The 12,642-nt window shown below is 49.7% G+C and overlaps 1 protein-coding gene across 1 annotated transcript in view; it reads left to right on the top strand.

Annotated features, from left to right (window-relative positions):
- LOC104083766 overlaps nt 1-12,192 on the top strand; it is a 57,837-nt gene extending 45,645 nt beyond the window's left edge. The window contains exon 5 of the mRNA XM_009587377.1: nt 12,064-12,192. Coding sequence (XP_009585672.1) covers nt 12,064-12,192 — 129 coding nt within the window. The remainder of the gene's footprint in view (nt 1-12,063) is intronic.
- Nucleotides 12,193-12,642: the final 450 nt, after the last annotated feature.

Here is a 12,642-nt window from a genome sequence, read left to right as displayed (position 1 = left end):
ACCGAAGCTTCTGTGTACCCAGAAGTGCTACTGTTTATGGGCATGCCGTTGGGTGCCCCTGCCGATCACTGCTTTATTTTAGAGGAGGAAGAGCAGGTAGGGCTGGCTAGAGCCTTGTGCAGAGCTGGATGGTATTTCTCCATCTTCTCATATGCCTTCTGCCAGGGCACTTCAGTCCTGTCTTCCAGCAGCCCCACAATGACCTGATACTTCTGATTGCACAATTAATCCTGATCTGTTATGTATTCTCTTGTGCTCCCGCCTGGATTGTTTTCAGTGGAGCTGTTTCCTCCTGTGCCCTGTGAGCTCTCCCCAGACTGTGCCTGTCCTTCAGACCTACCAACAGTCTAATCTTGCTGCAGTGTTTTAGTGCAATTTGTTTATCGCCTTTCTTTATCCCTGCCCCACGTGCTTTCACTGTTTTTTCTGGGTGTCCCTAGACTACAGCTATTTCCAGTGCTGCTTGGTGGCAGTCCCCCAGTCTCGGGGGTTTCAGCAACACCTCGGTGGGGTGATTTCCCCTGACACCTTGAGCTCATTATTGCGGCTTACTCTTGTGCCCCTGGAGAATCTGAGAGGCAGAATTATCCTTTCACTCCCTACTGAGCTCATGTCAGTTTGCACTAAAATAAACAGCAGAAACTGAGAGCGCACCCTTCTGACAGATGGCACAGAATCCACGCTTCTCTGGCCAACCTTGCCAAGCTGGGACCGTGTATCTCTACCGGAGGTGCTCATGTGGTTTCCATGACAATAGCATATGATACTTCACAGTCTCTTGTTGGTCTGTCGGGGTGGCAGAGCTGTTAGGTAAAGGAGTATTTTTGCTTCCATTTTTCAAATGATTGCGAGTGCCCACTTCTGTGTACCCAGCTTAGAAAGGAGGTAGCAGGTCCCTGCAGACCTTGCCGAGGTGCCTCAGCTCTGGAAGCAGATGAGAGAGGTTGATACCTCTGAAGAATGATGCTGTGATCTCATCGTATAAAAGGAAACCTCAGTCCAGCCAGTAAGACATGCTTGGCACAGAGTTCCTTCTCAGTGTTGCCCAGCAGCAGGACAAGAGGTAACAGGCACAAGTTAAAACGCAGGAAATTCAGGTTGCCCAAAGAAACTGTGGAGTCTCTGTCCATGGAGATATTCAAAGCATGCCAGGACATGGTCTTGGGCAACGTGCACTTGCTGACCCTGCTTTGAGGAGGGGGGTTGAACTAGACTGTCTCTAGAGGTGTCTGCCAACCTCAACCATTCTGTGATGATTTCTGGCTCTTGCAGCACTCAGTAATGGAGTCAGAGCACACCAGGGACCTTAGTTCCCTTGGGAGGGCTATTCTGAGGCCCTATTGAATGTGACCTTTTGCAAAGGATGATAGCACAAGGCAAGGTGAGAGGCTTGGTTCTCTGTTGCTGAGGGTCTGGTGACACAGATTCAGTGTTGGGACTTTGTCATTGTGGTGAGGGTGGAAGAAATGAAGACAGATCTCTCATAGCAAGTGGGTTGATGAGCTGTTACAGAAGGAACCAGGCAACTGTCCGCATGTCTGAACAGGAAACATCACCATGTGAGCCAATTTGCTTGTGTTGCTGTAGCCCTGAAGCCCTGATGCAGAAGTGCTCCTGTTTCAGCATAGGTAAACAGCATGCAGTCCCTTTCTGAACTGAGGTGGGCAGTGACATCTAGAAAGCGTACAACTGGATGGAAATGCAGTGAGTGAACTGATCTGAGGAAGAGGCAGGCTTCCTAATGGTTTATGCCAGGCGTTTGAAGCAAGGATCCCTGCTTTTTCCCCCCAGTTCTCCTGCTGCTGAATAGCTTGAAGGAGAAAGGATTATGCTTATTCCCTCCTGTTTGAGGACAATGATGACAGTGACCTGCTAGTAACATCAATGAAACATTTTCATCCTGTTCTTGCTGAGGACAGTGTCTCACGTGGTTGTGAGATAATGCATGCTTTTAAAAATACCCTTCTCCTGACTGAATTTTGGTTGCCTTGACATCTTGGGGCTTTGCTGGCATGTCAGGATGCAAGGTGATGCTCCCTCATGCATCATCCCAGCTATGGTGGTCTTCCCTCTTCTGCTGGAAGCGTCTTCTGCTGGAAGTGTCTCCCATGGGAAGGTGAGATGGAGGGGCAGTCTCTTTGCCCTCTGGCACTGAAACACAGTTTCAGCCCTTGGAAGTGTCCATTGTCTTTGGGAGTCTTTCTCAAGCAGGTGACCTAGGCTGAGTTTTGCTTTTCCATGTGCTGTTTTAACACTAAGGTGCCACCTTGTTGTTGTTCCCTGTACTTCAGCTTCCCATGGGTCAGCTCAAGTGGTATTAGGCTACAGCCTTTCCACTCGCTCAGCAGTTCTTCTTAAGCAGGATGATGGGACAGTGATGTGACAAGTCTAAGAACGTAGACAGATTAAGGCAGAGAGATTAATAAACTTCCCAAATGTGCAGCAGCTCAGTTGTGTTTGAAATGTTTTCAGGAATAGCAGCTGTGAGAGGTCAGGGCCTACAGTGAAGAGAAAATAGTATTAAAAAAATCTCCCTTCTGTTCCCCCCCAGTAGAGGATAATGGAACAGGAGAATCAACCCCTGCGGGCAGGCGAGCAGAGATAAATTGGAGGTGACAGCGTGTGTATGAAGTATGGATTTGTGCATAGTAGATACATGTAGCATAGCACGTGTCAGTGCAAGGTGAGGGGTAGGTGTGGGCCTACGTGGGTGTTGCACAGTGAGGTGGGCAATGTGTGTGTGCAGACCTGGTCGCTGGTGCCCTAAAGTGTCAGCCAGTGTGATGTCTGTAAGTGGAAGCAAGGTGCTAGGTGTGGGTGAGAGGGGTCCATGCACGTGCATGGGTATTTTAGCATCCAGAGCATGTTTGCGTGGTGCAGTCGGGTGTTGTGTGGAGACACTTCCTTAGCACTGGAAGGAGGATGACTGTACAAGCACGTGCTCGCAGGGTGTAACTGCCTCCACCCTGGGACCAGGCTTGGTCAGCTGTAGCCAGCTGTGAATGCAGAGACACATCTTCTAGAGTCTTTCTATAATACCATAAGTCTTCAGTTCTCCAGGCCATCTTGCGATGAGGGTTACAAGTCTATCATCTAGTCCTGTTCTTGTTCTTCCTTCAAAAACTCCTACATGCAGTCTCTGAATGGGATCAGTGGAGCTGGGCTTATCTCAGGAGCAGTAGGTGGGTAGAAGACACAATTGGCAAGCCCCTGGGTATCTCAAGAGCTCTTGTTGGGGCAGGCAGAGAGGGAGTAAGGATTTCAAGGCCAATCTGATAACCTGGCTGATCAGAGAGATGTTTTCTGCTATGTAAAAATAAAATAAGAATTTTAAATCGGAACATAAACCTCTTGTGCTCTTGCCTTGATCATATCAATGTTCAGAACGCCCTCTGCTTGGACAGGAGCCAGATCCCTGGAATGACTTCCCTGTCTCTTATCTCTTGTGTCTGCATCCTAAAAGGCCACCGCAGAAACATGCTGGGTTTTCTTCTCCTAAAACAAGGGGCCTTTTCAGCTTGGCGCTGAGCAGGAGATATGCTGGCCTGAGACTTCTTGGCAGACACCTGAGCTATTCACAAATGCAAGGCATACTAGGTGACAGCAGTATTGGTGCAAACCTCTGGTTCTGGCTGCACAGCAAGAAGTAAAGATTTCTAAAAAATCAGACTGTGCGTGTGTGTGTGTATATATATACATATATACACACACACACACACATATATATGTTGCCCCTTCCATCACAGGCTCCCAGGGTGCTTTGCAAGCATTGCCAAATATAGCATCCCAGAGGCAGATAAATCATGATTGCAATTTCAGAGTGAGTTAAACTGAGAAACCAGCAGAGAATGTGACTTGCCCGAAGAGAGACAGTATGAGGAGAACTGAAGTCTGGGCTTTGATCTTCAAACCACATTCCTTGAGCTGTGTCCTTATTCATACCATATCATGCAGTCTAAACAGCTCTGACATCTCAGGCAGCAGAGATCCCAAACTGCAGCTTGCTAACAGTTTGTCAAACCCTTCTGGTTGTCTTTAGTATGTGACTGAGTGCCTAAACCCAAACCTGCCCTTTAGAAGCAACAAGAGACTCATCTCCCTGGCCAGTCGCATCCTTGGGTTACTTGCTGGGCAGAGGCCCCTCATGGAGATTTTAGCACTCCAGTTCCCTAGGTGGGCTCTTGTCTCCTGTTGATGGGCACATCTCTGTTGAGCAAAATGGAGAAGGTCCTCTGCTAAGTCAGAGCACGAATATCCATTTCCTTACTGGGGAAACCAGCTCCCCGCCATGCTCCTCCCAACCCAGCCACCAAGTTGCCTGCTGAAGGTCTCTCTGCAGTGATAGCTGGCCCTGGAGAACCCCAGCCCTTGGTCTGAATAGTTCTTGACAAAAGACTTTGTCCAGAGTTTCCTTGGTGTGGGGAAGGATTCAGTGTAGCCAAGGTGCAAATGCCTCTGTCTGTTAAAAACTATCCCAAACATCTGGCTCCAGACATTGTTTTATTTAGCATTGCTTTTATGGATTTCATGGCAAAGGCTAACCAGCCTTCAGACTGTCCACAGCAGGCAGAAGAGGGACTGTCATGGTTGTCTTTTCTGCTTCCTTAAAGAAAAGAATTTTTATTGCTGCCTGCTTTTCATAAATTCCTGCCATATCTGCCCTTGCACCCGTTAAGTCATATAAGTGCTTGCAGAATAGACATTGTGGAATAACCAAGAGCTCTGTAATCCAGACAGCACCATGGAAGTAGTGAGTGGCTGGTGAGTCAGGAGGCTGACATCCTATTTTCAGCGCTGTCCTTGCTTTGTGGTCTGAAATGGGTTGTGGGTCTGGTTCAAGAATGGGGGGGTGGGGAGGGGTAGAAAGGAGGTTAGGACTGAGGTGCAGCCCAGTGACTGGCTGCTCTTGGGACAGCCTTGTGTGTCAGTGGTGGCTGTGGCTGGTGGCACCATGGTTCAAGGGGCTGGGAAGTGGCAAGGCATGTTTCACAGAGAGGGGGACAGATTTGGTGACTTTTGGGTCACACCTGGGTGATGGAGCGGAGAGAGAGGGGTGCAGGGGATGGCAGAGGGTCACAGCGGCTCTGCCGCTGTCTTCTGGCAGAGCTTCAAGTCCAAGATGGCAGGTCAAGCACATCTTTTACCACTGCATCCAGGCCCACTGCAGTTGCTCCCTGCTCCCCTTTGTTCGCGTGGCTGTGGGAACCTGGCACCCGTTCCCTCTTCCAGTCCCCAGAGCTGTAATCCTCTTTTCCCACACACCTCTCCCATAATACACCCACTTCCTGCGCTTGGCTTCCACGGCTGGGGCGGTTTGTCCAGAGGCAAGCGCACTGTGTCAGCATGCGTTCGCAGCCTGCTCATGCCAGGGTAATTAATACTCACTTTGCAGTTTTAATTTGGGTTCCCTTTAAGTTGAAAGCAGCGTGCTGCCCTGTGCCAGCTTGCCTGGCCGGAGGGAATCGGGTTGCCCTGGCCTCATGCAAACTGGAAGCTGCACATGCCCAAGTATGCAACACGCGCCGGCTCTGTGAGAAGCATGGTACTTGGGGTTCCCGGCTTGAAGGGAGGAGGACTGTGAGGGCAGGCAGCTGCGATCCCTCTGGAGGGAGGGAGGATGTTCCTGCCACCCAGGGAGGGCTGGAAAGGGGAAGGTGGGGAGGAAGGAGACGACAAGGTAGCGTCACTTGTGTACAGACTAAGACTGTTGAGGACTCTACTCTGATGTAGTTGAGAGATTTAGGGCCACATTGTGCCTTGCCTGTGTCCGTGCTTGCTTGGAGCTCCTCTTGTGCCCGCTCCTCCTCCCGCTCAGGCACACGCAGACCCTGTGGTGTGTGCAGGGAAGTACAGGCTATTTTCTATCATAAGGAGAGAAAGTGGGGACAAGACACAGCTCACTATTGGGGGGATGTGGGTTCGTTCACTTGTTCCTAAGAGGTTTGTGTGGCCTTCAGAGCATGATCTTCGCTGGGACCCTGGAGCGGTGAGTCCCCCAAGTTGGCCAGGGAGCACTGACAACCTGCCTCTCTGAATGACCCATCTGTCCCTTTTCATTGTGGAGCCTCCTTCCTTCAGATTGTCAGGCAGGCAAAATCAAAGCTTGCATTCGGCTTTCTCAAAGACACATCTCAAAGACATGTGAGAGAGAGGCGAAGAAAGGCTTATTACACTGGTGCCAGCAAGGACCCATATCTGAAACTGGCCAATTTCTGCTTTTGGGCAAATGACCAGCAAGCATCTGCTAGGCCCTTTGAAGTACCTTCCAAAAAAGTTCAGTGTTGTCTGTCTAGTGGCACCTCTGTAAGTCTGGTAGTTGCCATCTGACAACTCTGCACACACATTTGCAAATGTTTGATAGATCTTTTTAATTTTTTTTTTTTTCTTTCTAAGAGGAACAATAATGTGTTTGTAAACTATTGAACTGGTCTTTGCAATGTGGTTGCATAGAAGGAAGTAGGTGTTAGGCAGCCTGATGTTGGTGGAGGAAGACAGGCCTTTCAGCCATTTAGGTAAGGGTAATGAAGAACACAGAAAAACAGTGCTATCTGCAAAGTTTTGTTCTTCCTTGTCAGAACAGTATTTGGAGTTGATCTTTTTTTCTTGGAAAAGAAGGGAGAAGACTAGTGTTAAAATGAAGTTTTGCCATGGTGTATCTTTAGTTGTGCCCTGAAATTAAACTGCATATGAACCTGGGGATGGAGGAAAGGGGTTTGCCTTTGAAAAGTTATTCTTTGAGCTGCTCCGGGTCTGTGACTGGAATAAATTGTCAGAGGCCCTACTGGAGTTAATGAAGAAACAGTTAAATGTGAATTGCTGCTCTGCTGGAGGAGCTGGTCCTGCTTGTCAGGGACTATTTCTTGAAAACTGCCTGAAGCGAGACCGTAATTGAAAGGAAATCACCTCTCATCAGAAGGTCGCAACACCTAGATGTTAATTAGTTCATCCTGGCTGCCTGACTGTGGTGTACGTATCATACACAGGAGAAACTGAGGCACAGATGATGGGAAGTGGCTTGGTCAGGACCGTGTCCAGAATTACAGATGTAGCTAGGAGCAGGCCTGGGAGTCCCCTTCCCTTGCTCACAGCTGATGGTTTCACATGTCGAAGTTGAAGTGTCACCAGTTCCTTTTCTAAGCACCTGGCAAGGGTGAGAGGAATAAGGGCAAAGTGGAATTCAAAGCAGTGTACCTGTAAATGCTCCGCTGTGGAGTCAGGCAGCCTTTACTGTCTCTGTGCCCTGCCTGAATATCGGTACTACCTCTGTCTCTGTCCACTCCTGGGCAAGGCGGCTGTCTCATGAACAGGCAGCATCGCAGGCAGGCGTCCGTCTTTGCCAAGGCTCTTCTGGGGATTTATTCCTTTCCACACAGGGTGGTGGTGGGAATCGGATGCGCCTTTACAACTTGCAATTACATGGTGCCTTTCATCCCAAAGGACTTTTAACAAGTGAGTCTACAGACTGCAAAGGGATCATTCACCCACCACTGAGAGGCATCCACCACTGGAAGGCAGCATCCTTTCAACGGAGCTCGGCAGCGTTTCCCAACCGCTGGGGTAGGAAAGAAGGGACTCCTGTGCTGGATTGGCCCTGAGTAGGGGACGGGTTGGCAGAGTGCACAAGCTGATCCGATTTTGAATCCTGCCAGGATACTAGAGCTCTTATGAAAGAGGACCAAAGAGTATTAAGCAGGGCTTAGTTTCGTATCACCCCTAGCACACCACTCCCTTCTAAGACATTGTGTTAGGTAACTTCATTTCCCCCCTCCTGTGGGGATTGTCATTCCTACAGCTGAAAGCACGCTTGGAGCTGTGCTTGCCTTTGCTTTGTCTGAAGAAGACAACCGTGCTTCTGTGGAAACATAAATTATTTCACAATCTGCATTTGGGATGTTTCCTCAGACTTCATAGGGGTAGGGGACGAGTTTCTAGGAGGAATGTGGGTTTGTATTAGTAGATTTATCCTTTACCTGTTTATCTTCTTCCTATGTACTTTTTCCTTGCTGAAATGTACAATTATGTTACAGATGGATTTGTGGTGCAGTTGCCCATTTCTCTGTTTTCTGAGGGCTGCTAATATGATTGAAATTCTGAATTTCTTCTGTGGTGTTTAATCTCACTGGTCGTCTTTGAAGCTCCTGCATCCAGTCGCTACCTGTGCCATCTTTAGGTGTGCTTCTTTGTTAGTGTGTTTCAGATATGTTTCAAGCCTGGTTGCTTATTTACTACCTTATTTAATGGTGATAATGCAATTGGTGACCACAGTACAGGCTTGCAAAAGTGTATATGTAGGTGTGCGTATATGAGGGAAGAGGCGTGTGTGATCGAGGCGGTCTGTGCATAGTTGCTTGAAACATGTGTTAACACAAGCTAACTCCCTTAGGAGCTCATCTAAATCAAATGAGGCGTGCAATGAGGCAGCATGGGTGCCTGCAGGTACTGAAACTACCTTCTGCTCTGGGCAGTTGTACGAGCAAGTGATGAGCTGTGCTCCCTTGGACTGTCCCTTGGATGCTGATGGAATTTGGGCCCTGCTTGGCTTGAGATACGATGTGAGCGGACAAGATTTATATGAGCAGGAACAGCTCTCCTTGTGATTTCCAAGTCAGGAGGAGGTCTGGGTGTGCATGGAGGGATGTGGACAAGTGACCAGGGAAGGGCACGTGTACTGGGGATTACCTGAGGCACGTGAGAGCAGGTCAGCGTGTGAAAGTGAGCATGGGTGTATGTGACAGAGCATGCATCCGAGCGTGTGCGCCCTCCTGCCAGCAGCCGAGTGCTTGTGTCTCAGTTGTATAAATATATTGCTTAACAAATTGAGGGCTCTGGTTAATGATTACTGTTAGTGCAGGGCCCATGTTAGGCTCCATTTTGTGCAAGTTACCCAGCTGCCCAAATGCCATTAGAGTGAAGGCACTGGCCTTTAATGTCAAGTGTGGAGTGTTTGCGCTCTGAGGAGCCTCTGCAGGAGCTGGCCTGGGGTTGCTCAGCAGGGGCTGTCAGGTGGGTTTGTGGCCAGCTCTCCGGGGGCCTGCTGCAGTAGCAGCAACTCTAACAGCCTTCCTTAGTCAAAACGATGTCCTGGGCATCCTAGGCTGGTGCTGGGCGCCCAAGAGGAAGGGCAGGCTGCCTAGGACACTTGCCCAGATTACAGGGAGGCAGCTGGCCCAAGCGACGGGGTGGGAGGAACGTGTTCCCCTCTCTGGCAGCTGGCCCTATCCGTCTTCTTTCTGGGAATACACCTACAGAGCTTTGCCTTGTGCTACTCATCAGAGCCAGACCACCACATGCTGTGATCCCAAATGGTGTCGTGGACTAAGCCAGATCAGGCCTGGTCATCCCTAGAGCAGAGTATGAGCTCCAAAGAAAACACGCTCTTCTGCAAGAAGAGAGTGGAGTGCTTTGGTGCTGGTGCTCTTTCTTTCCTCCAGCAAGGTCCTTAGCAGAGGTGCTGCCCTGTCAATCATGGAGTAGGTGCAAGACAGACCTGTACTGCTCAGGGTTATAAATGACTGCAGATTGGTCAGGGTGCTCCCATGAATGAGGGCGCTTGCATTACTGCCTCTCCTATTAATACCCACAGCTGGACTCAGGGCCCTTCTCACCCTGTCCTCGCCTGTTGTTGTGGTGGCTGCGCTGTTGAAAGCCAGCCATTGTCTTGTGGCCGCTTGAGAGGTGCCGTGATGAAGAGGTAGGAGTGGGTGCAGTTTGAGCCTTACTTGCAGCTGCATGACTACCTGTGAATCTCTGCATCCTCCTGTGTCTTCTCACATCCCTGTCCTTCGCCTCAGCCCTTGTTCTGTGCCTGTCTCCCTCGCGGTGCCCTGGGAAGGCTCTCTGCCCCACACATTGGCCCCAGAAGAAGGCCCAGGGAGAAACCCCAGGGTGCCTTCCCACCCAAGCCTGGTGAGTTTTGTGGATGACTTTCGTCTGTCCTCTGGACCCGTCTTTCCCCAGCCTCTTCTCCATCTGCCATCCGCCAGTAATGAACTGATTCAGCTGCCTTCCCTAATCCTGTCTGGCATTTCAAAATGGAGGAGACTGCCAGGTTCTTTGTTCCTGTTCCCTCTTGGCACAGGCAGGGGACCTTCTCTGCTCTGGAGAAGGACAAATGTGCTGATTTATTCTGCCCCTTAGCTTTGAATAGGGGTTGCTATGTTACCCTCCAGCTCTGAGGCTTGCCAGAGCACACACCATATATAACCCCACAGCAGGTGGCTATTGAGTAAAGGCCCTTAAATCTGCCTCTCTTGTTTCTTATGCTGCTGGCCAAGGTGTCAGGGGGATGTAGCAGGGCATGATTTGCTGGCTGAAACTCCAGGTACAGCTGATGCCAAGCACCATGTTGGCATTTTCTATTCTTGAGTGCCCATCTTAATTTGCAGAGGAGGTACCAACTAGGCAGGAACACGCTGCCCACGCTGGCTTTTAAAGAGGCCCTTTCTGACATGAAGGCTGCCCCACGGGTCCGAGCTGTGACCGAGATCCTGGAGGCAGAGGCTTCCAGATCCTGCTGCAGTGACTGCAGCACCCAGGGCCTGGCTGTGGCGCGCTCTAATTTGGCATGACTGTTTGGATAAGCCAGACCATTTGAGCAGCTTTCTGGGAAAAGTTGCATGTGCTTGTCCTGTGATGACAAGTTCAAACCCAGCCAGGATGGAGGCAGGTGGCATCAAAACATCACCTTGCCATGCTGATATGTGATTGCTGCTGTCTGATAGACCTGACTTTGAAGTGCCAAAATGAACCTCTGTCTTAGAGGAGACAGCACAGTTGGTAATGGTTCCTAGAAAGCCTAATTCCTTGAGGAACAGTCCCTTAGTGCAGACTGAGCAAGGGAAATCATAGGTCTTGCTAGGAAAGGCCTAGAAGAGGCAGCAGGGAGGCACATAACACCAGAGCCCAGGTCAGATGTCTTCTCACTGGGCTTTTTCCAACCTCCATGAAAACAATGGTAAAGCCCTTCCCAGCAGTGATGGGAGTGAGATGAGGGTGGGGGACATTTGCGTGAGTTTCTGAGCTGCTGAACTCTCCAGCATGTCGCACTTGGTCCTGGGGAATGAACTCTGCAGAAGCATGATTAAATACTCTGCTGGCCCATAGAGCAGTGAGACCTCCTCTCCTGGCCGAAGAGTGTCTGTGAAGCTGCCTCACTGGTGCTTCTGCTTGCTTAAGGAAAGAAACAAAACAATGTTCCCGAGATGTAAATGGAAAACACTTCCTATTTAACAGAGTGGAATCACTTATTTAGCACTGTAACTCCTCTGGGATCCACAGGTCCCAGCACAGCCTAGTGGGGCACAGTATTTCTGTCCTGTCACACAGTGCAGGGAGTGCACAGGTATTTCTGCCCTTCTTACTCTGGGTCTGCTCTGAACCATACTCTGAACACTGGGAGCAAAAGGAAATGATCTTTGGTGGCCATGGTACAAACCAGGCTGTAAGGCCTTCGGGTGGGATCTTTTGCTCTGAGCGTCTCCCAGCCATTCCTTATTAACCTGTGGAGTCTGGAGCCAAAATTCTGAAGAGTTTCAGTGTATCTGGGACTTTATAGATTAAGAAAGGGTGATTTGTAAATCATTACTGGAGAGCTGCTGAAAAACAGGTGTGAAGAATGAGTCTTCAGAGATTACCTGTTTTATCTCCCTGCTCTAAAAGTGTAGTAGATCCTCCTTCAAGGCCAAGTGAATCCAAATTTCGCTTTTCCATGTGATACCTTCTGGCAGTGATGCTGTTCTGACTCTGGGACTCTAAATGCATCAGGGATATCCTGTTTCACTTAGTGGCTACAGGTACCATGGGTCCTGGTCATGTGGATCCCAGGGACCTCAGTCTTGGGGGGAGCGCATGCTTTTCTCTTGAGGGGTAGGAGCAAGGGAATGAGCAAAACGCTTCACTGCTTATGTTAGTGCCATTTGCTGCAAGTACATGCATGACCACCCATTCAAGGAGTGTAATTGTACCGGACAAGGATGTGACAAAGTACTTGAGGCAAGAACTTATGGCAAGAACTTGGCAGCTTATATGAGCGCTGACTTTGTCCCTCTTTTTATTCCCATGCAGAGCATCAATGGAGGCCGCCCACCGCCCCACTTCGTGTATGATCCATCTACCTTTGCCTTCCGTTCCCTCAGCACCTTGAAGCCGCTGAGCCCAATAGCTCCGGTGGAAGAACCGTCATGTGCCTACTGAAGGAGTTTCTCCAAAAACCTCAGGAACTATCAACCAACCACCTGCCTGGCAGGGAGAAGGGGAGGTGGCAATGCCCAAGGGGATGGGTGGGGGAAGAAGGGGACAATGACACATCTTTGCAATACAGCCTCTCTGGCAGCAGGAAAGATATGGCTTTGCAGCAGTGCCTGTTTTCATACCATTGCCGTATCTGAATAGTGGCAAAGGGAGAGATTTTTGTCTTTCAGGGCAAAACAAACCAGTTGGGTCCACAAACTGCAAGGGCAGCCACCAAGAGAGTGTCAAACACAGGATGGTGGTAGTTGAAGATATCACTGAGGGGTTCAGGGGCTAGTATGGCCTACATGGCAGCAGGGGTGAGTGATAAGGGTGTGAAACCAAGTCCAGTCAGTTTCCCAAGAGTACCTGGGTCTACAATGCTTTGCTGTAGACCTGACCCTTCTCCCACTC

This window comes from Fulmarus glacialis, unplaced genomic scaffold (assembly GCF_000690835.1).
Source record: "Fulmarus glacialis isolate BGI_N327 unplaced genomic scaffold, ASM69083v1 scaffold5311, whole genome shotgun sequence".
In the NCBI taxonomy this organism is placed as follows: domain Eukaryota; kingdom Metazoa; phylum Chordata; class Aves; order Procellariiformes; family Procellariidae; genus Fulmarus; species Fulmarus glacialis.
The sequence above is the reverse complement of the archived record's forward strand: the minus strand, read 5'-3'. Positions and strand labels throughout refer to the sequence as shown.